The sequence below is a fragment of the Bos grunniens genome, chromosome 8, assembly GCF_055505025.1.
Source record: "Bos grunniens cultivar Pamir isolate PY7600 chromosome 8, Bosgru_T2T1.0, whole genome shotgun sequence".
In the NCBI taxonomy this organism is placed as follows: Eukaryota; Metazoa; Chordata; class Mammalia; order Artiodactyla; family Bovidae; genus Bos; species Bos grunniens.
Genome location: NC_141172.1, coordinates 76,682,527 through 76,705,917, shown reverse-complemented (window position 1 = coordinate 76,705,917; position 23,391 = coordinate 76,682,527). Strand labels below are relative to the sequence as shown.

Sequence of the window (23,391 nt, the reverse complement as noted above, 5' to 3'; positions counted from 1 at the left end):
GACTGGCGACTCGTTTCATACATGATATTTTACATGTTTCAATGCCATTCTCCCAAATCTTCCCACCCTCTCTGTCTCCCACAGAGACCATAAGGCTGTTCTATATATCAGTGTCTCTTTTGCTGTCTCATATACAGGGTTATTGTTACCATCTTTCTAAATTCCATATATATGCGTTAGTATACTATATTGGTGTTTTTCTTTCTGGCTTACTTCACTCTGTATAATAGGCTCCAGTTTCATCCACCTCATTAGAACTGATTCAAATGTTTTCTTTTTAATGGCTGAGTAATACTCCATTGTGTATATGTACCATAGCTTTCTTATCCATTCGTCTGCTGATGGACATCTAGGTTGCTTCCATGTCCTGGCTATTATAAACAGTGCTGTGATGAACACTGGGGGACACGTGTCTCTTTCCCTTCTGGTTTCCTCAGTGTGTATGCCCAGCAGTGGGATTGCTGGATCATAAGGCAGTTCTATTTCCAGTTTTTTAAGGAATCTCCACACTGTTCTCCATAGTGGCTGTACTAGTTTGCATTCCCACCAACAGTGTAAGAGGGTTCCCTTTTCTCCACACCCTCTCCAGCATTTATTGCTTATAGACTTTTGGATCACAGCCATTCTGACTGGCGGGAAATGGTACCTCATAGTGGTTTTGATTTGCATTTCTCTGATAATGAGTGATGTTGAGCATCTTTTCATGTGTTTGTTAGCCATCTGTATGTCTTCTTTGGAGAAATGTCTATTTAGTTCTTTGGCCCATTTTTTGATTGGGTCATTTATTTTTCTGGAGTTGAGCTGTAGGAGTTGCTTGTATATTTTTGAGATTAGTTGTCAGTTGCTTCATTTGCTATTATTTTCTCCCATTCTGAAGGCTGTCTTTTCACCTTGCTAGTAGTTTCCTTTGTTGCAGCACCTGCATTTTAAAGAACATAGTTGGGAAAAGAGAAACCAGTGAAGGAGAAATAAGCATAGTCAGAAGTGTATTGAAAAAACCAAGAGATGCTTAAAAAAAAAAGTCTTTGGCTTTGAAAAAGAAAACTGAAAGTGTGAGTTGGTCAGTTGTGTCTGACTCTGCCACCCCGTGGACTGTAGCCTCTGTCCATAGAATTCTCCAGGCAAGAATACTGGAGTGGATTGCCATTCCCTTCTCCAGGGAATCTTCCCAATCCAGAGATCAAACCTGAGTCTCCCGCATTGCAGGCAGATTCTTTACCATCTGAGCCACCAGGAGGCTGACTTTAATTTTAGTGTCAGAGACTAGCAGAAGCCAGATTTCAGTTTGCTTGCAAAAGGAAATTGACCCTAGATTATTGTGTTAACTTTGGTCCTGAAATGAAGAGGATGAGCAACTCAATAGATCAAGGTATAGCTTTTAATTTTTATTTTAGTGTGTAATAGTCAAAAGATTAAGTATATCTGTAAACAGGTAACTTTTTATACAGTTTGGCTAGCCTCTGTTTTGATTTTTTTATTTGCCTCTTATCTTTAAAAATATAACTTTAAGAAACATATTCCATATTGGTGAATTGATTTTACTAGTGTAAACCAAGCTTAATTATTGTTGGTAATTTTTTTTAGGAATATGAAAATGCTGAAAATGCATCGACTCAGTCAAAGGTTATGAATAAAAAAGACAAAAGAAAGACTCATCAGGGAAAAGACAAACCTCTCACAATATCACTAAAAGAGTTTCAGTCTGAAGGTAATATATGTACAAAATCTATTAAGCCAGAGAAACTATTCTGAGTCTTTGTATACTTAAGTTTAAGTACCTTTCTAATTTTTAAAATAAGATTGTTTCATTAATATGTTACTTAGAATGTAAAACATGTAAACCTGCTTGGAAATAAACTATTTGGGGGTTAAAGTGATTTAAACGCAGTCATTAAAATCTCATAAAATTTCAGTAAGAATTTATCTTTCTGTATTTCTGAATTTGCCCCTTTTCTACAATTCACTGAAAATAAAAATTGATATTTGTAGTTTTGAGTCATCTTGAAACATGTTATTGTCCTTACACATAAAGTAATTTGACTTACACTAGACCAGAAATAGGGGGCTTCCCAGGTGGCGCAGTGGAAGAGAATCTGCCTGCCAGTGCAGGAGACATAGGAAACATGGGTTTGATCCCTGGGTTGGAAAGATCCCCTGGAGAAGGAAATGGTAACCCACTCCTGTAATCTTGCCTAGAGAATCCCATGGACAGAAGAGCCTGGTAAGCTACAGTCCATGGGGTTGCAAAAGAGTTAGACACGACTTAACAACTAAATAACAACAAGCCATGCTTATACCAGTCAAAACAGTTGCTGAACAGATAAACAGCAAGGTCCAACTGTATTGCAGGGAATTATATTCAAAGGAAAATAAGAGTAGTTGCTGACCAAATGAACAGCTGTTTGTTCATTGATCTTGAAGTCAGTTTAACTCGTATGAATTTAAACTTAATGCATTGGTCACCCCGTGGACTGTAGCCCACCAGGCTCCTCTGTCCATGGAATTCTGCAGGCAGAGAATACTGGAGTGGGTTGCTGTTCCCTTCTCCAAGGGATCTTCCCAACCTGGGGATCGAACCCAGATCTCCTGCATTAGAGGCAGATTCTTTACCATCTAAGCCACCAGGGAAACCGTCAATGAGGATTAGTAAGACCATAACAGTAATATATTAAAAAAAAACTTTACTGTTTTTAGAAACAAGCCTGTCTGTGAGTTCAGTTCAGTCACTCAGTCGTGTCCAACTCTTTGCAACCCCATGAACCGCAGCACACCAGGCCTCCCTGTGCATCACCAACTCCCGGAATACACCCAAACCCATGTCCATCGAGTCAATGATGCCATCCAACCATCTGATCCTCTTGTCATCCCCTTCTCCTTCTGCCCTCAATCTTTGCCAGCATCAGGGTCTTTTCAAATGAGTCAGCTCTTCGCATGAGGTGGCCAAAGTATTGGAGTTTCAGCTTCAACATCAGTCCCTCCAGTGAATACCCAGGACTGATCTCCTTTAGGTTGGATATCCTTCTAGTCTGTGAAGTTAGGAATAAATTTAGAGGATTGCATTGTATACATTTAAGGATGAGGAAAGTTTTTCCTATAGCTGACTTTTCTGATTAAGTCACTTTGTTTTGGGGTTAAAACAACAGATACATGTTAAATTTCCAATTTTAGTAAGAATGATTTTATATAAGAGTTATGTCATTATAAACTAGGCAAAGATATGAAAAGAATGTTTTTTAAAACTTTAATTTATTTATCATATGTTGAAATATTATGTAAATTTATTAGACGAGTTGAGAATGACATTAGTATGCTATTGTTAAAGGCAGGCTGCACAGCTATTTCAAAACATGATAAACACAATCATGGTTCTTGCCTGGGTTTCTGGCTTCACGTTGAATACCAAGTAGAACATGCAAGAAGAATGACTGAGTAGCCTATCAGGATTTGGTAGTTTGACCTCAAACACGATTTTAACATTTACTGGGTTTATGGACTCTATTCTGATCAGTGGATACTTTAGAGAATTGGACCCAGCTTTTAGGTTTGCAAATAGATTTCTCATAAGAAACTATGCTGTTAAATTATTTTTAGTCCTTGAGAATGGAAAGTTTCTACTGTGCCTGGGAAGCATTGTTAAATATTAGATACCTTGATCATCTCCAGTTTAAATAAAAACACTTGCTACCTATTAGTTTCAACCTTTTGTCTATGTGGATTCCCAGTGTCTTCCTTGTAATCATTTCCCAGAAATACTGTGTTGTTACTAAGTCAGTGGTTTAATTGTTTAATTTCGATATAGCTATGTCAACATAAATGTACATTAATTTTTAGGATTTTTTTCACAATATTATCATACCACTATAATATGTAGTTTTAAATTTTAAGAAACCTAGCTAATAGTTTTACAGGACACAAATTACTATTCTACCTTTTATCCCACAAAGGCAGTGGTCTGTACAATCTTTACACTAACAGTACCCTGTGATTTGATTTTAGACATGTTTACCTCCCTTCAAGTGCTCCCCCCTCCAAAAAAATTATGTGAAACAACAAATCTAAAATATATGACATTCAAATGTTTAGAATTTAATAATACCCCTTGGTATGGGTGGCATTTAGTGGGATATGAGTCCTTAAGCTGAGCAAATTAGTAATTATATGGTAAATTTTAACATCTTATCCCTAGAAAAATAAATCTGATGTGAGTCCCAGACAACCCCCAAATGACTTCTGTAACTCTTATTGTTGTTGTTCAGTTGCTGAGTTATATCCAACTCTTTTGTAGCCCACCAGGCTTCTCTGTCCATGGAATTTCCTAGGCAAGAATATTGGAGTGAGTTGCCATCTCCTTCTCAAGGGGATCTTCTTGATTCAGGGATGTAGGCAGATTCTTTACTGCTGAGCCACCAGAGAAGCCTGGTGTAACTCTTAGAATTTTGAAATTCTTTTCAATAACTTAGTTTAAATATTTTGTACATATTGAAATATTTTACATGTTAATGTCCTTCAACGAAGTCTCACCATTTTTTTTTGTTTGTTTACAGATCACATTAGTAAAAAGACTGAGGTAAGTGTTGTTGTAACCATCTTTATTCTAGAAGACATTTGTTGGTTTTAAGAGTAGTACTTTAGTGTTTATAAGTTTTTTTTGAGATATAGCCATTTAAAGGATAGCTCACGTTTGTCATGAATAACTAAACTCAATCCTTTGCTTGCAATTTAAATGATATAAAGTACAGTACAGTAGAATAAAAATACTATTTGCATGAAATACAGTATCATTTGACTTTAGCAACCTAATTACTGTTTGAATGTTACCACATGTAAGCTTAAAATTTTAGGGAAAAGTAGTATAATACTTCAAACTTTATTAAAAAAAAATGGTGAAACCATGACTCAGGATATTTTGGAATTATAGAGATTGTGAGGTAAGCTGTGATTTTACTGTTTATACCTGTGGATAAGATTAACCTGGTCATATATTTCTCTTATCATTTGCCATTAGAGGGTAGTGCAACCTACACATACTTTTCTAGTGTTATTGGTTACTTTTTTCTGTTAAGACTAATACAGTCTCTATAAACCTTTTAGCATTGGCAGATACTTTTATAAAATACCTTGTAATATTGAGGAAGGTACTAATAAAATGTTAAGAGTTCTTTGGCTTCTTTAGGTAATAATCTAAGGTTTCATTATTTTGTGTCCTGTATATTTTCTTGTTAGTAATTCCATTAATTGATTTTTTTAATAGTCAGGTGTTCCTTGATTTCACTGTAGAATACATGCAGAGTTTTGACTATTTTTGTTGTTGCAGATGTTTTCTTGACAGGTCAGGGAAATGAAATCCTTTCTAAGAAAACGACATCTATATAACTCTGTAACTATATTAGTAATATAGTCCTCAGCTGTGCACACAAACACAAAACTCATTTATTGTTAAAACAGATGATTGAAATTCTTTTAAAGTTATTTACAAGCCACTATCGGACAAAGCAATCGCACCCCACTCCAGTACTCTTCCTGGAGAATCCCATGGACAGAGGAGCCTGGTAGGCTGCAGTCCATGGGGTCTCGAAGAGTTGGACATGACTGCGCGACTTCACTTTCACTTTTCACTTTCATGCATTGGAGAAGGAAATGGCAACCCACTCCAGTGTTCTTGCCTGGAGAATCCCAGGGATGGGGGAGCCTGGTAGGCTGCCATCTATGGGGTCACACAGAGTCGGACACGACTGAAGCGACTTAGCAGCAGCAGTAGCAGCACAAGCCACTATCACTGTTTTTAGATTAAAATTTAAATGCCTGCAAATATAGACTGAATATTATATATTAGAAGATACCCTGAAGAAGGGAATGGCTACCCACTCCAGAATTCCTGCTTGGAGAATTCCATGAACAGTGGGCTACAGTCCATGGGATCAGAAAGGGTCAACATGACTGAGTGACTAACACACACATTAATTATGTGTTTGAAAGTGGAAGATGTGTACTTTTGGACTGATTTCATTTTTTTTTAATCCATTGATTTATTGGGAAGGTAGTTTTATGCAAATGATAAAGCAGATACACATATTCTTCAGATAGTACTGGCAACTGTTAGTGGAGGGAAAGATAATTTTTAAGAGCTATTTATGCTTACTTTTTTTTTCTTCACTGACATGAAAGGAAAAAAAAAAGACTGACATGATTTATTTAATATATTTAACCCAAGTTTTATTTAAACAAACATGTGACATAACATATGTTTTGTGTTTCATTATAGTTTTAGGGCTGTATTTATCTATTTTAAAATAATTTGATATGTAATAAAATTCACTGTGAGTAATCTTGATTAAAATGTTGTAAACATTTGTAAATGCAGTCTAATTATAATTTATTTCCTACATAAATATTTTAAGAAATTGGTCACAAAAATATGTATCACATTATTCTATGATATGTATTAAAAATATACCAAAGTTACATTCTGCTACTATTGAATGTATTACTAATTTTATGGGGACTTGGATACTTAAACGGAAGAAATTGAAGAAAATAGGGAAATTGAAGAAATTAGGGAAATTCTTAAATTGAAGAAAAAGTAGAGAAAACCACTAGACCATTCAGGTATGACCCAAATCAAATCCATTATGAATATAAAGTGAAAGTGACAAATAGATTCAAGGGATTAGATTTCATAGAGTGCCTGAAGAACTATGGATGGAAGTTCGTGACATTGAACAGAAGGCAGTGATCAAGACCATCCCTGAGAAAAAGAAATGCAAAAAGGCAAAATCGTTGTCTGAGGAGGCCTTTCAAATAGCTGAGAAAAGAAGAGAAGCTAAACCCAAGGAGAAAAGGAAAGATATTCCCATTTGAATGTACAGTTCCAAAGAAGAGCAAGGAGAGATAAGAAAGCCTTCCTCAGTGATCAGTGCAAAGAAGTAAGAGGACAGCAGAAGAATGGGAAAGACTAAGAGATCTCTTCAAAAAAATTGGAGATACCAAGGGAACATTTCATGCAACGATGGGCACAATAAAGGACAGAAATGGCATGGACCTAACAGAAACAGAAGATATTAAGAAGAGGTAGCAAGAATACACAGAAGAACTATACAAAAAAGATCTTCATGACCCAGATAACCACGATGGTGTGATCACTCAGCTAGAGCCAGACATTCTGGAATGTAAAGTCAAGTGGGCCTTAGGAAGCATCACAACGAACAAAGCTAATGGAGGTGATGGAATTCCAGCTGAACTATCTCAAATCCTAAAAGATGATGCTATGAAAGTGCTGCATTCAATATGCCAGCAAATTCGGAAAACCCAGCAGTGGCCACAGGACCACAGGAAAAGGTCAGTGTTCATTCCAGTCCCAAAGAAAGGCAGTGTCAAAGAATGTTCAAACTACTGCACAATTGCACTCATCTCACACACTAGCAAAGTAATGCTCAAAATTCTCCAAGCCAGGCTTCAACAGTACGTGAACCGAGAACTTCCAGATCTTCAAGTTGGTTTTAGAAAATGCAGAGGAACCAGAGACCAAATTGCCAACATCCATTGGATCATAGAAAATGCAAGAGTATTGCAGGAAAACATCTGCTTTTGTTTAACTCTCTCCACTTCCCTTGAGTGTGGGATGTATTTAATAACTTGCTTCCAAAGGTAGACTATAGAAAGGGAGGCAAAGTAACTACACTGGAGAAACCTGGCAGACACAGCCTTGCCAGGTGATAAATGTTAATATTAGTGTTAAATCATGTTGGTAGTATGTATCCTTGATGTGATGAGAATGGCCTAATCCTCTGTGTTTTTTTCCCCTAAAACACATGTCTAGTTTTGAGAAAAATCAAACAAATGAATATCCAGGACCATGCAACATACTAACTGACCATTGTACCTATATGACTTGAAAATATAAAGGTCATCAAAAACAAAGTGTGAGAAAATGTCATGCTCAGAGAAGGCTAAGGAGACAGGATAACTAAATGTAATGTATCCTGGATGGGATCTTGAAACAGAAAAAGAACATTAGAGAAAACTAGTTCTAGGGAAATCCAGATAAAGTGTGAAGTCTAATTATAGTAATATGCCAATAATGGTTCCTTAGTTGTAACAAGTGTACCACAATAATGTAAGAAGTTATCAACAAGGGACACTGGGTGAGAGATATGTATGGAAATTCTCTATTATCTGAAACTTTACTGTAAATCTAAGACTTCTCCACATTTAAAAGATAATTTTAAAAATTGATGAGTGAGTTCAAGTGTTGTGAGCCAATATAAAGTTAGGGTTAAGGCTGCAGCTGCTGCTGCTGCCGCTACTAAGTCGCTTCAGTCGTGTCCGACTCTGTGCGACCCCATAGACGGCAGCCCACCAGGCTCCCCCATCCCTGGGATTCTCCAGGCAAGAACACTGGAGCGGGTTGCCATTTCCTTCTCCAATGCATGAGAGTGGAAAGTGAAAGTGAAGTCGCTCAGTCGTGTCTGACTCTTAGCGACCCCGTGGACTGCAGCCTACCAGGCTCCTCTGTCCATGGGATTTTCCAGGCAAGAGTACTGGAGTGGGGTGCCATTGCCTTCTCTGAGGGTTAAGGCTAGTAGCTATTAATAATTATTTCCTTGATTCATTATTTATTTAGAGCTGTTATTTAACTTTTTACTAAAGGAATACATGCATATAATAATAATTAAATGGTAGAATTTATAAAATCAGTGGTATCTCAACTATTGTCACTCCCTTACTACATATTAAAATCCTCCTCATGTTTCAAGATTGACTGTGTCAAGCTGTGCAAGTGTATTTAGAGTTTTTTGGAACGTGCTATACTTTCTCATACTACCTTGCCTCCCATGTATTCTTTCCTTCCATCTTTCTCAGTGGTGTCTTGTCTATGAATAGTTGTTAGTTCTTATAAGAGTATGAAATCAGGAACAACATATGTCACCATCTTGGTGATGTCACACGCCTCCATCTTTATTTGGCTAACTATGCTTTAGAAACTTGGCCAAAGAGTCAGTTTTTTCCCTGGAAAAGTTACCTCATCGTGGTCTTATTTAGATGCCCAAACATCCTGTGTATACTTGATAGCACTCAACATCCTGTTTTATCACTGTTTTGCTTCTTGACTAAAATTTGATTTTTTGGAAATCTGGGACCATATCTTACTGCTTTAATTTCTCTGGTAGTCCTAACTCCTTTCATAGTGTGTGTGTGTGTGTGTGTGTGCACATGTGCGTGCACTAACTCCTTTCATACTGTGTGTATGTGTGTGTGCTTGCCTGCACATGCATATGCTCAGTCTTGTCTTGACTCTTTGTGACCCCATGGACACATGAATGTTGATTGATGAATGAATGTTCTGCCTTCTTACTAAAACTTTCTCTAGCCTTTTTGGACTGCTTCTTCTGTGTATTTTTATCACACTGTAGCAGAGAAACCTGTTTTAATTGCTCTGCCAGTTCAAGCACATTGTTAGGGTCTTCATGGAGCTCAATATTAAGAAGAATTCTGAGACTGCATCGTTGCTCAGCAAGAAAAGTACCACTATCAGTTAATTATGTTTGCCATTAATAAAAGAGGAAAAAGTGGCGTCATGCTTTACAGGTATTTTTCATCTCTGACATGTTCAGAACAGTGCTTAATTATTTCATTTATTATTATATCGTGTGATAGTTTTTATCTTTCTCAGTAAATTGTGAGTTCCAAAAGAGTAGCTAATATGTAGCATAGTGCTAATTGCATAGTAAAGGTTTAACAAATAATTATTTCAAGTCAGATTCAAAACTTGAGTCTGTCAGGGTCTATTCTAGGAGAGAAAAGATAGGCTTATCCCATATATAATGTAATTTTTAATATTATGCTTATAGAAAGAACACCATTATTTAGATTTCTTCTTGGAATAAATTCAGAGCACTCAAGTGTGGAAAAGAGAAATAACATACAGATGGAGCATTTTGAGGTTTGCATATTACTGTATAGTAAGGTATCTTAAAACTTTACAGCCAGGAGGCTGTTCTTCTAAAATGTGGCTTGGAGCCCTTAGAAATATGAAACGAATTGTCAACAAGTGCATTTGTATTTGTCAGTTTATAAATGATACGTTCTTCAGATAGAAAACAGGTACTCAGTGGGAAACTAGATTTGTTTTTAATTGAAGTATAATTTTCACACAGTAGAATGCACCAGTCTTAAGTATGCAGCTTTGACACATATGTAAAGTTATATGACCTACATTTCTATCAAGATAAAGAACATTTTCATTACATCAAAAAATTCCTTTCTGTACCATCCCTGTCATTCCTCGTGCCCTACCCTGCTTCCTACAGGCAACCAATTTTGTGGTTTCTACTGTCATAGATGAGTCTTGCCTCTTTATTTACAATAAAGCATACAGTATGTTATTCTGTGGTCTCAACATGTTTGAGGATTCATCCATGTTGTTGTGTATCACTGGTTCTTTTCCTTTCCATTGTTGAATTATGTTCTGTGGTGTAAACATGTCACAATGAGTTTATTCATTCCCCTGTTGGTGAACATTTGGTTTGTTTCCATTTTTTGACAGTTATGAATGAGGCTGCTATGATATTTTAAAGAATAGCTTTATCAAGGTATTATTTACAGGCACTATAAACATTCAGTTCAGTTCAGTCACTCAGTCGTGTCCGACTCTTTGCGACCCCATGAATAGCAGCACGCCAGGCTTCCCTGTCCATCACCAACTCCCGGAGTTCACTCAGACTCACGTCCATCGAGTCAGTGATACTATCCAGCCATCTCATCCTCTGTCATCCCCTTCTCCTCCTGCCCCCAATCCCTCCCAGCATCAGAATCTTTCCCAGTGAGTCAACTCTTCGCATGAGGTGGCCAAAGTACTGGAGTTTCAGCTTTAGCATCATTCCCTCGAAAGAAATCCCAGGGCTGATCTCCTTCAGAATGGACTGGTTGGATCTCCTTGCAGTCCAAGGGACTCTCAAGAGTCTTCTCCAACACCACAGTTGAAAACCATCAATTCTTTGGCGCTCAGCCTTCTTCCCAGTCCAACTCTCACATCCATACATGACCACAGGAAAAACCATAGCCTTAACTAGACGGGCCTTGTTGGCAAAGTAATGTCTCTGCTTTTTAATATACTGTCTAGGTTGGTCATAGCCTTTCTTCCAAGGAGCAGGCATCTTTTAATTTCCTGGCTGCATCACCATCTGCAGTGATTTTGGAGTCCAAAAAATAAAGTCTGTCACTGTTTCCATTGTTTCCCCATCTGTTTGCTATGAAGTGATGGGACCGGATGCCATGATCTTAATTTTCTGAGTGTGGAGTTTTAAGCCAACTTTTTCACTCTCCTCTTTGACTTTCATCAAGAGGCTCTTTAGTTCTTCTTTGCTTTCTGTCATAAGGGTGGTGTCATCTGCATATCTGAGGTTATTGATATTCCTCCCGGCAGTCTTGATTCCAGCTTGTGCTTCATCCAGCCTGGCATTTCACATGATGTACTCTGCATATAAGTTAAATAAAGAGGGTGACAATATACAGCCTTGACATACTCCTTTCCTATTTGGAACCAGTCTGTTGTTCCATGTGCAGTTCTAACTGTTGCTTCTTGACCTGCATACAGATTTCTCACGTGGAAGGTCAGGTGGTCTCGTGTTCCCATCTCTTTCAGAATTTTCCACAGTTTGTTATGATCCACACAGTCAAAGGCTTTGGTGTAATCAATAAAGCAGAAGTAGATGTTTTTATGGAACTGTCTTGCTTTTTTGATGATCCATCAGATGTTGGCAATTTGATCTCTGGTTCCTCTGCCTTTTCTAAATCCAGCTTGAACATCTGGAAGTTCTTGGTTCACATACTGTTGAAGCCTGGCTTGGAGAATTTTGAGCATTACTTTGCTAGTGTGTGAGATAAGTGCAATTGTGCAGTAGTTTGAACATTCTTTGGCATTGCCTTTCTTTGGGATTGGAATGAACACTGACCTTTTCCTGTGGTCCTGTGGCCACTGCTGAGTTTTCCAAATTTGCTGGCATATTGAATGCAGCACTTTGACAGCATCATCTTCTAGGATTTGAAAAAACTCAGGTGAAATGCCATCACCTCCACTAGCTTTGTTCGTTGTAATGCTTCTTCCTAAGGCTCACTTGACTTTGCATTCCAGAATGTCTGGCTCTAGGTGAGTGATTACACCATCGTGGTTATCTGGGTCATGAAGATCTTTTTTATATAGTTCTTCTGTGTATTCTTGCTACCTCTTCTTAATATCTTCTGTTTCTGTTAGATCCATGCCATTTCTGTCCTTTTTTGTACACATTGTTGCATGAAATGTTCCCTTGGTATCTCTAATTTTCTTGAAGAGATCTGTAGTCTTTCCCATTCTATTGTTGTCCTCTATTTCTTTGCATTGATCACTGAGGAAGGCTTTCTTATCTCTCCTTGCTCTTCTTTGAACTGTACTTTCAAATGGGAATATTTTTCCTTTTCTCCTTGGGTTTAGCTTCTCTTCTTTTCTCAGCTATTTGAAAGGCCTCAGACAACATTTTGCCTTTTGCATTTCATTTTCTTAGGGATGGTCTTGCTCAGTGCCTCTTGTATTACTGCCTCTTGATCACTGCCTTTAGTACAATGCACTTTTGAACTAAACTTTAAATGAAGAAACATTTTCAATTTTTATTTGTATTCCTCTATGCCAACAACATCAGGAAGTGTAATTAAAAGCAAAATGTTTTTTTAAAATAATAAGTTGTAATAGTTCTTATAAATCTAATAAATTATGTATAAAACCTATATTGGGAAAATTATATAACTTTATTGAAAGATAGTAAAGACTTAAATGGAGACACCCGTGTTCATGGATTGGCTGACTTACTATAAAGGGGTCACTTTTCCTCAAATTTGTAAAATCAGTGTAATCTTAATCAAAATCACAGGTTAGTTGTTAAACTAAAAATGAAATCACTTCTAAAATTAATGTGCAAGTGCAAAGAACCAAAAATAGCCAAAATGCTCTTGAGGAAGACAAAGATAGGCAGATTTTAAAAATCAGATATCCAAGATTTTTTTTTAACTAATACAGTAAGGATTTGGCATAGTAAAGTAAGTAAGTAAAGTCGCTCAGTCGTGTCCAACTCTTTGCGACCCCATGGACTGTGGCCTACCAGACTCTGAGGAGCTTCTCAGTCCATGGAATTTTCCAGGCAAGAGTACTGGAGTGGGTTGCCATTTCCTTCTCTAGGGGATCTTCCAACCCAGGGATTGAACCTAGGTCTCCCGCACTGCAGGCAGATGCTTTACCATCTGATCCACCAGGGAAGCCTGGATTTGGCATGCTGCTGTTGCTAAGTTGCTTCAGTCATGTCTGACTCTGTGCGACCCCACAGACGGTAGCCCACCAGGCTCCCCCATCCCTGGGATTTTCCAGGCAAGAACACTGGAATGGGTTGCCATTTCCTAGTGATAGACATGGAGAAGGCAATGGCAGTCCACTCAAGTACTCTTGCCTGGAAAATCCCATGGACAGAGGAGCCTGGAAGGCTGCAGTCCACGGGGTCACTGAGTGTCAGACACTACTGAGCGACTTCACTTTCACTTTTCACTTTCATGCATTGGAGAAGGAAATGGCAACCCACTCCAGTGTTCTTGCCTGGAGAATCCCAGGGACGGGGGAGCCTGGTGGCTGCAGTCTATGGGATCGCACAGAGTCAGACACGACTGAAGCGACTTATTAGTAGTGATAGACAAATAGACCTTTAGAACAAAATGGCCCATGAACAGAACAGCCATGTATGTCCCTTGATTGTAGCAAAGTGATGTGAATATTACTGGAAAAAGGATTTACTTTTTAGAATAAGTGGGGATTTGGAGACCAACTAAATATATGGGTAAAAAAGACGGAATTATTACTTCACATCAGTTTAGTTAAGTTGCTCAGTCCTGTTGGACTTTTTGCAACCCCGTGGCCTGCAGAATGCCAGGCTTCCCTGTCCATCACCAATGCCCAGAGTATACTCAAACTCATGTCCACTGAGTTGGTGATGCCATCCAACTATCTCATCCTCTGTCGTCCCCTTCTCCTCCTGCCTTCAGTCTTTCCCAGCATCAGGCTCTTTTCAAATCAGTCAGTTCTTTGCATCAGGTGGCCAAGTATTGGAGTTTCAGCTTCAGAGTCAGTCCTTCCAATGAATATTCAGGACTGATTTCCTTTAGGATGGACTGGTTGGATCTCCTTGCAGTCCAAGGGACTCTCAAGAGTCTTCTCCAACACCACAATTCAAAAGCATCAATTCTTCAAGTGCTCAGCTTTCTTTATAGTCCAGTTCTCACATCCATACATGACTACCTGAAAAACCATAGTTCTTTTGACTTGAAACGCAACATTACTTCACATCATACACAAAAATTCATCCACAGTGGATCAGAGGCCTAAAAGTCAAAGGCAATGTTCCAAATAATTCAGGTGCAAATGCAGGAATAATATGTTCATTATTTTAGGGTAAGAAAAACACACAATGCACTAACTTTATTTTATTTTATTTTTAAACTATACAATATTGTATTGGTTCTGCCATATATCGAAATGAATCCGCCACAGGCATACACGTGTTCCCCATCCTGAACCCTCCTCCCTCCTCCCTCCTCCCTCCCCATACCATCCCTCTGGGTTGTCCCAGTGCACCAGCCCCAAGCATCCAGTATCGTGCATCGAACCTGGACTGGCGACTCATTTCATATATGATATTATACATATTTCAGTGCCATTCTCCCAAATCATCTCACCCTCTCCCTCTCCCACAGAGTCCAAAAGACTGTTCTATACATCAGTGTCTCTTTTGCTGTCTCATATACAGGGTTATTGTTACCATCTTTCTAAATTCCATATATATGCATTAGCATACTGTATTGGTGTTTTTCTTTCTGGCTTACTTCACTCTGTATAATAGGCTCCAGTTTCATCCACCTCATTAGAACTGATTCAAATGTTTTCTTTTTAATGGCTGAGTAATACTCCATTGTGTATATGTACCACAGCTTGCTTATCCATTCATCTGCTGATGGACATCTAGGTTGCTTCCGTGTCCTGGCTATTATAAACGGTGCTGCGATGAACATTGGGGTACACGTGTCTCTTTCCCTTCTGGTTTCCTCAGTGTGTATGCCCAGCAGTGGGATTGCTGGATCATAAGGCAGTTCTATTTCCAGTTTTTTAAGGAATCTCCACACTGTTCTCCATAGTGGCTGTACTAGTTTGCATTCCCACCAACAGTGTAAGAGGGTTCCCTTTTCTCCACACCCTCTCCAGCATCTATTGCTTGTAGACTTTTGGATCACAGCCATTCTGAGTGGTGTGAAATGGTACCTCATAGTGGTTTTGATTTGCATTTCTCTGATAATGAGTGATGTTGAGCATCTTTTCATGTGTTTGTTAGCCATCTGTATGTCTTCTTTGGAGAAATGTCTATTTAGTTCTTTGGCCCATTTTTTGATTGGGTCATTTATTTTTCTGGAATTGAGCTATAGGAGTTGCTTGTATATTTTTGAGATTAGTTGTTTGTCAGTTGCTTCATTTGCTATTATTTTCTCCCATTCTGAAGGCTGTCTTTTCACCTTGCTTATAGTTTCCTTTGTTGTGCAGAAGCTTTTAAGTTTAATTAGGTCCCATTTGTTTATTTTTGCTTTTATTTCCAATATTCTGGGAGGTGGGTCGTAGAGGATCCTGCTGTGATGTATGTTGGAGAGTGTTTTGCCTATGTTCTCCTCTAGGAGTTTTATAGTTTCTGGTCTTACGTTTAGATCTTTAATCCATTTTGAGTTTATTTTTGTGTATGGTGTTAGAAAGTGGTCTAGTTTCATTCTTTTACAATTGGTTGACCAGATTTCCCAGCACCACTTGTTAAAGAGATTGTCTTTAATCCATTGTATATTCTTGCCTCCTTTGTCAAAGATAAGGTGTCCGTAGGTGTGTGGATTTATCTCTGGGCTTTCTATTTTGTTCCATTGATCTATATTTCTGTCTTTGACACAATGCACTAACTTTAAACGTATACATTGAATCAAGGACTTTTTCCCATTGAAGTATATTAGAAGAATGAAATAATGGTCTTCACAGTAGGAGAAGATTTTTTCCAAAGAACTCAATTGAAGAATGGATGGAAAAGCAAGTACTCATGAAAGAGCATATTTACATGTGCTTAAAACATACAAAAAGATGTCCAGCTTCTTTCCTAATCAGGGACATGCAAATGAAAACCACAGTGAGAATAGTATTTACCTTCTGTGTTGGCAGAAATCAGAATCTGATGATTTGAAGTGTTGCTGAGGATGTAGAATATGAATGTGTGTGCTAATTCACTTCAATCATGTCTGACTCTGCGACCATATGGACTGTAACCCCCTAGGCTCTTCTCTCCATGGGATTCTCTAAGCAAGAATACTGGAGTGGGTTGCCATGCCCTCCTCCAGGGGATCTTCCTGACCTAGGAATTGAACCTGTGTCTCTTGGCAGGCAGGTTCTTTACCACTGGTGCCACCTAGGAAGCCCCCAAGAATAAGGAATAGTACACTCCTTATGAAGAGGTAATCTGTTACAGTTTGTCAACATAGTATTGGAAATCCTGATCAGGGCATTTAATTAGTCAAGAAGAAATATAAGGCATCCAAATCGGAAAGGAATTAGTAAAACTGTCACTGTTTACAGATGACTCTATTTGCAGTTGACTCTTGACTAGTGCAGGGGTCAGGGGTGCCAACCTTCCATGTAGTCAAAAATCCATGTGTAATTTATAGTTGGCTATGTGTATAGCCACTTCCTCTGTATTAGAGGTTCCTCTGTGTTTGAAGTTTTGCATTCACGGATTCAGCCAACCATAGCTAGTGCAGTACTATAGTATCTACTATTGAAAAAATCTGTATATACGTGGACCCATGTGGTTCAGATTCTTTATTGTTCAAAGGTCAGTTCTAACATAGAAAACTATAAAGACTTACCAAAAAACTATTATTATAACTAATAAGTGAACTTTGCAGGGTACAAAACCAGTATACAGAAATCTCTCTCATTTCTGTGTACTAACAGTGAACTATCAGAAAGAACAATTAGGAAAACAATCCCATTTGCAATTGTATCAGAAAAATAAAATACCTAGAAATAAATTTAACCAAGGAGGTGAACACTGAAAACTGGTGCACAGTGAAAACTACAGGAATATCCTAGGAGATATTTCAGATACCCTAAATTCAGTTCTAGACCACCGCAGTAAAGCAAATACAGCAGTAGAGTGCGTCACACAAATTTTTAGTTTCCCAGTGCATATGTTATGTTTACAATATACTGTAGTCTGTTAATTGTACAATAGCTTTATGTTCTTTAAAATGTTCATATAGTAGTTAAAATACTTTATTGATAGAAAATGCTAATCATATGACAACATAGGATTGCTGTAAACCCTCAGTTTGTAAAAAACTCAGTAACTGTGAAGCACAGTAAAGCAGAGCATAATAAAACAGGGTATACCTGTATTCTCATCCACTGGTCCATTTATTCCTGTGCTAATACTGCAATGTGGTCATCACATCAAAATGTCTTGTATATGAAAGAGTGAGGGGCAGTTGTTAGTCATATTAAGAAAATCAAATTGGATCTCTACCTTCCATCATACATTAAAATCTATTCCACATAGATTAAATAGTTATATATGAAAGAAATTATACCACCCTTAGGACTATAAAATACAGGAGAATATATTTCTCACCGGGGGATAGGGAAAAACTTATCAAAAACACTATAAAATGAAAGGTTGATAAATTGGATGCTGTTCAAAACAAGTAACCTGTTTTCCACAGAAATACTAAACAGAATTTTAAAAGACAAGGTACAAATTGAGAGAAGCTATTTTCAATACATAGAACTGATAGTCAATTAGTGTCCACATATGTAAAGAACTATCACATGGTTAAAAAGAGATTGTTGTCTTATTTTTTTACTGGCTCATAGGATAAAAAATTTTTTAAATAGATGAGACATCAAACATTTTACAAAACGGGAATATTAATAGCAAAAAACATGAAAAAATGTCCAACTTTGCTACTATTGGGAGAAATGCAAATGATGACCACACTGAGAACTTTTTTCCCCCACTCAATACATAGGCAAAAATTATGAAGTTTGGAAATTCAGAGGTTATAAGTCAAAGGAGTTATGGATTGGTTTACATTGGTGGAAATGTAAATTAGTACAAATATTTTGCATAAGTTTGGTGTTCTTGGAAATACATTATAACCCAGGAGTCAGTAAGCTTCTGTAAAGGAATAGGCAGCAAATATTTTAGGCTTTGGGACATATCAAAATCTCTTTCACAAGTACTGAACTGTGCCACGGTAATATAAAAGCAGCCATAGGCAATACATTAAATGAGCATGGATGTGTTCCAATAAAATTTTATTTACAGAAAACTGTAATAGGCCCCTTTTGGGGCCTATCTATATGAGACCTGTCAGTTCTCATGTAGATGTATGTGCCTAGAGAAACTTCCCCATGTATCCTGTAAACTGTGTGCTTGACTGTTTATAAATGTGTAACAGCCGAGCTAAAAACGAAAAATCTAAATGTAAATCTTCAGTGGAATGGATAAATTTTAATTATAATCACACAATGGTTTATGCAGTAGTGAAAATTAGTGTATAAATCCAGGCAACAGAATAGATGAATCCAAAAGGGAATGTTAGGGAACAAAATGGATGACTACAAAAGAGAATGTTAAGTGAAAAAATCTTAGAAGCATATCAAAGTGATACCAATTTTTTAAAACAAAATCAAGCAAAACTGAATACTCTTGCCAAAAATGTTTAAGCTACATGTAGATAAAGTCTTAAGGTCTTTCGGGCTTCCCTGATAGCTCAGTTGGTAAAGAATCCGCCTGCAATGCTGGAGACCCTGATTCGATTCCTGCGTTGGGAAGATCCGCTGGAGAAGGACTTTCATGGAAGGACAATCCATGGACTGTATAGTTTATGGGGTCGCAAAGAGTCGGACACAACTGAGCAACTTTCACTAAGGTCTGACTTCCATTTTACAGGATAAATAGGGATTAGAAGCACAAGTTATATCATACCTAATGGAATCAATGAGGCAAATCTAGAAGATGGACACTTTGTAGGACAGTTGGCCTGGTCTCTTCAGCAAAGTGTTATGGAGAAGGAAAGGTGGAGTGTGGAGAGGGGATGTTCTGGATTAAAGGAGATGTGAGAAATGATCAGTAAAAGACAGTTTTGTACAATTGAGGAAATTTAAATATGAGTAGGTATTATAGTGTTTTTGTTAGGTGTGATGATGTTATAGTTAAATTATAAAATTTATTTTTTTGTAGCTAACTCCATGTGAAGTTTGAGATGAAATGTCATGTTAATACTATAAAATAGTTAAGTGAAAAAGGGGATGGGATAAATTGTTACGAAATTATAATGATTGTTAAAGTAGTTGTAGAGTATACAGGTGAAATTTTTCATAATAAAAAGTAAAACAAGCAAAATGAAAATATATTGTTTTCTGATGCATCTATAAAATAATAGTAAAAGATGAAAATGATCAACACTAAATTTGTTTCTCTTGTAGAGGGCACCATAGTATAGGTAGTAGTCTAGTTTTTAAGTAAAATAGTGGAATCATGGATGTCCTTTTTTAAAAAAAGCTTTTTTATTCAGTTATAATTTACATAGTGTAACATTCACCTATTGTAAGGATATAATCCAATAATTTATAATAAATTTAAAGAACTATGCAACCACAACCATAGTTTAAGACATTTCTGTCATCCCCCAAAGTTCCCTTATATCCATCTGTAGTCAATCTCAAGTCCATCTTCAGCCCCTGGCAAGTTCTGATCTGCTTTGTGTTCCTATAGATTTGCATTTTCTGGTAATCTAATGTAAATGGCTTCCTAGGTGGCGCTAGTGGTAAATAATCTGCCAGCTAGTGCAGGAGACACAAGAGATGTGGGTTCGATGCCTGAGTTGGAAAGATCCCCTGGAGAAGGAAATGGCAGCCCGCTTCAGTATTCTTGCCTGGGAAATCCCGTGGACAGAGGAGCCTGCTACAGTCCATGGGGTTGCAAAAAGAGTCAGACACAACTGAGTATGTGCATGCGTGTGCATGCTACACACACACACACACACACACACACACACACACATTGTGAATGGACTCATGTATTCTTTTACATCTGACTTTTTTCACTTAGCATGTTTATTTTGTTTGTTTGCTTGGCTGTGCCACATGGCATGTGGGATCTTAATTCCCCAATTAGGGATTCATCTCACATCCTCTGTATTGGAAACCTAAAGTCTTAAAACACTGAACTGCCAGGGAAGTCCCTAGCATAATGTTTTTGAGGTTTTTCTATGTTACAGCATGTGTCAATAATTCATCTTACTTTATTGTTGAGTAGCATTCCATTGCATCAATTCAGTTCAGTCGCTCAGTCGTGTCCGACTCTTTGCGACCCCATGAATCGCAGCACGCCAGGCCTCCCTGTCCATCACCAACTCCCAGAGTTCACTCAGACTCACGTCCATCGAGTCAGTGATGCCATCCAGCTATCTCATCTTCTGTCATCCCCTTCTCCTCCTGCCCCCAATCCCTCCCAGCATCACAGTCTTTTCCAATGAGTCAACTCTTCGCATGAGGTGGCCAAAGTACTGGAGTTTCAGCTTTAGCATCATTCCCTCCAAAGAAATCCCAAGGCTGATCTCCTTCAGAATGGACTGGTTGGATCTCCTTGCAGTCCAAGGGACTCTCAAGAGTCTTCTCCAACACCACAGTTCAAAAGCATCAATTCTTCGGCACTCAGCCTTCTTCACAGTCCAACTCTCACATCCATACATGACCACAGGAAAAACCATAGCCCTGACTAGACAGACCTTTGTTGGCAAAGTAATGTCTCTGCTTTTGAATGTGCTATCTAGGTTGGACATAACTTTGCTTCCAAGGAGTAAGTGTCTTAATTTCATGGCTACAGTCACCATCTGCAGTGATTTTGGAGCCCCCAAAAATAAAGTCTGACACTGTTTCCACTGTTTCCCCATCTATTTCCCATGAAGTGATGGGACCGGATGCCATGATCTTCATTTTCTGAATGTTGAGCTTTAAGCCAACTTTTTCACTCTCCACTTGCACTTTCATCACTTTCCATTGCATACATGTTGTTTATTCCCTAGTTGATGGACATTTGCTATGAACATCTGATGCATGTCTTTGTGTGGAGGTGTTTTCATTTCTCTTAGGTGTATACTTAGGAGTGAAATTGCTGGGTTGTATGGAAATTTATGTTTGACTTTTATTTAAGTGTCTTGTCAAGCTGTTTTCCAAAGTAACTGTACTGTTTATCATTCCCACCAGCAATGTATGAGGGTCCCAGTTTCTCCACCTCCCTGCCAACACTTGATATTGTCTCTTGTTTTGATTATAGCCAGTGGCTATATGAGTGGCTGTCTCATTTTAACTTGCATTTCCCTAATGACTAGTGATTTTGAACATCTTTTTATTTACTTATCGGCTATTCTTGCATCTTATTTGAGGAAATATTTATTCATATCTTCTGCCCATTTTAAAGTGTGTTGTCTTATTATTGTTTTCTAAAGTTCCTTTAGATATTCTTGTTACAGAACCTTTATTAAATATATGACTTGCAAATGTTCTCTCATAGACCATGACTTGCCTTCTTAGGTTCTTAACGTTCTTTTGAAAAACAAAGAATATTGCAGTCTAGTTTATTGATTTTTCTTTTATAAGTCATGCTTTTGGTGTTCATTTAATAACTCTTTACCTAACCCAAGGCCACAATGAATTATTTTATGGTTTTAATTCTCATTGAAAGTCTATGATCCATTTTTTTCATTATAGTAAAATACACATAAAATTTACTATTTTAGCCATTTTAAAGTATACAGTTTAGTGGTATTATGTTCACGTTGTTGTGTGCCCGTCACCACCATTCGTCCCCATAGCTCTATTCATCTTAAAACTTAAAATCTGTACCTATTAAACAATAACTCCTCATTTTCCCTCGCTAGCACTGGCAGCTACCATTCTACTTTCTGACTTTGACTACTGTATGTAGCCAATAGAAGTGGAATCATACATAAATATTTGTCTTATTGTGACTGACTTATTTTACTTATTGTAATATCCTCAAGTTTTCATCTGTGTTATAGCATATTGCAGAATTTCCTTTGTTTTTAAGGTTAATAGTCCAGTTGATGAATATACCACATTTTGTTTATTCATTTGGTGCTGGTCACTTGGGTTGCTTCCATGTTTTAGCTGTTGGGAATAATGCTGCTGTGAACATGGGTGTACAAATAACTCTTTGATACTCTGCCTTCGGTTCCTTTGGGAATATGCCCTGAAGTAGAATTTCTGGATCATATGGTAATTATCTTTTTAATTTTTTGAGATACTTACTGCTTTTATACACTAGCGATACCACCAACAGTGTGCAAGGGTTCCAGTTTCTCCACTTCATTGCAAACCCTTGTTTTATTTTTTCTGGCAGTACCCATCCTAATGGGTCTGAGGTAGTATCTCATTGTAATTTTGATTTGCACTTCCCTAATGAAGTGATGTTGAGGATCTTTTCATGTGCTTATTGGCCATTCATTTATCTTCTTTGGGGAACTGTCTGTTGTAGTTGTTTATCCATTTTTATTTTATTTTTTAAATTAAATTTATTTATTTTAATTAGAGGCTAATTACTTTAAAATATTGTATTGGTTTTGCCATACATCAACATGAATCCACCATGGGTGTACATGTGTTCCCAATCCTGAACCCCCCACCCATCTCCCTCCCCATACCATCCCTCTGGGTCATCCCAGTGCACCAGCCCCAAGCTTCCTGTATCCTGCATCGAACCTGGACTGGCGATTTGTTTCTTATATAATATTATACGTGTTTCAATGCCATTCTCCCAAATCATCCCTGCTCCCTTTCCCACAGAGTCTAAAAGACTTCTATACATCTGTGTCTCTTTTGCTGTCTCGCACACAGGGTTATCATTACCATCTTTCTAAATTCCATATATATGCGTTAGTATACTGTATTGGTATTTTTCTTTCTGGCTTCACTCTGTATAATCGGCTCCAGTTTCATCCACCTCATTAGGACTGATTCAAATGTATTCTTTTTAATGGCTGAGTAATATTCCATTGTGTATATGTACCACAGCTTTCTTATCCATTCATCTGCTGATGGACATCTAGGTTGTTTCCATGTCCTGGCTATTATAAACAGTGCTTTGATGAACATTGGGGTACACGTGTGTCTTTCAGTTCTGGTTTCCTTGGTGTGTATACCCAGCAGTGGGATTGCTGGGTCGTATGGCAGTTCTATTTCCAGTTTTTTAAGGAATCTCCACACTGTTCTCCATAGTG

At 37.7% G+C, this 23,391-nt stretch overlaps 1 protein-coding gene across 6 annotated transcripts in view; it reads left to right on the top strand.

Moving 5' to 3' along the window:
* The window catches only part of GKAP1 (G kinase anchoring protein 1), a 91,502-nt gene that overhangs the window by 30,746 nt on the left and 37,365 nt on the right, over positions 1-23,391 (top strand). For all 6 annotated transcript variants that reach the window (XM_086416815.1, XM_086416817.1, XM_086416816.1 and 3 more), the window contains 2 exons: positions 1,585-1,708; positions 4,545-4,567. In XM_086416815.1, the coding sequence (XP_086272941.1) occupies positions 1,585-1,708; positions 4,545-4,567 (147 nt within the window). The remainder of the gene's footprint in view (positions 1-1,584; positions 1,709-4,544; positions 4,568-23,391) is intronic.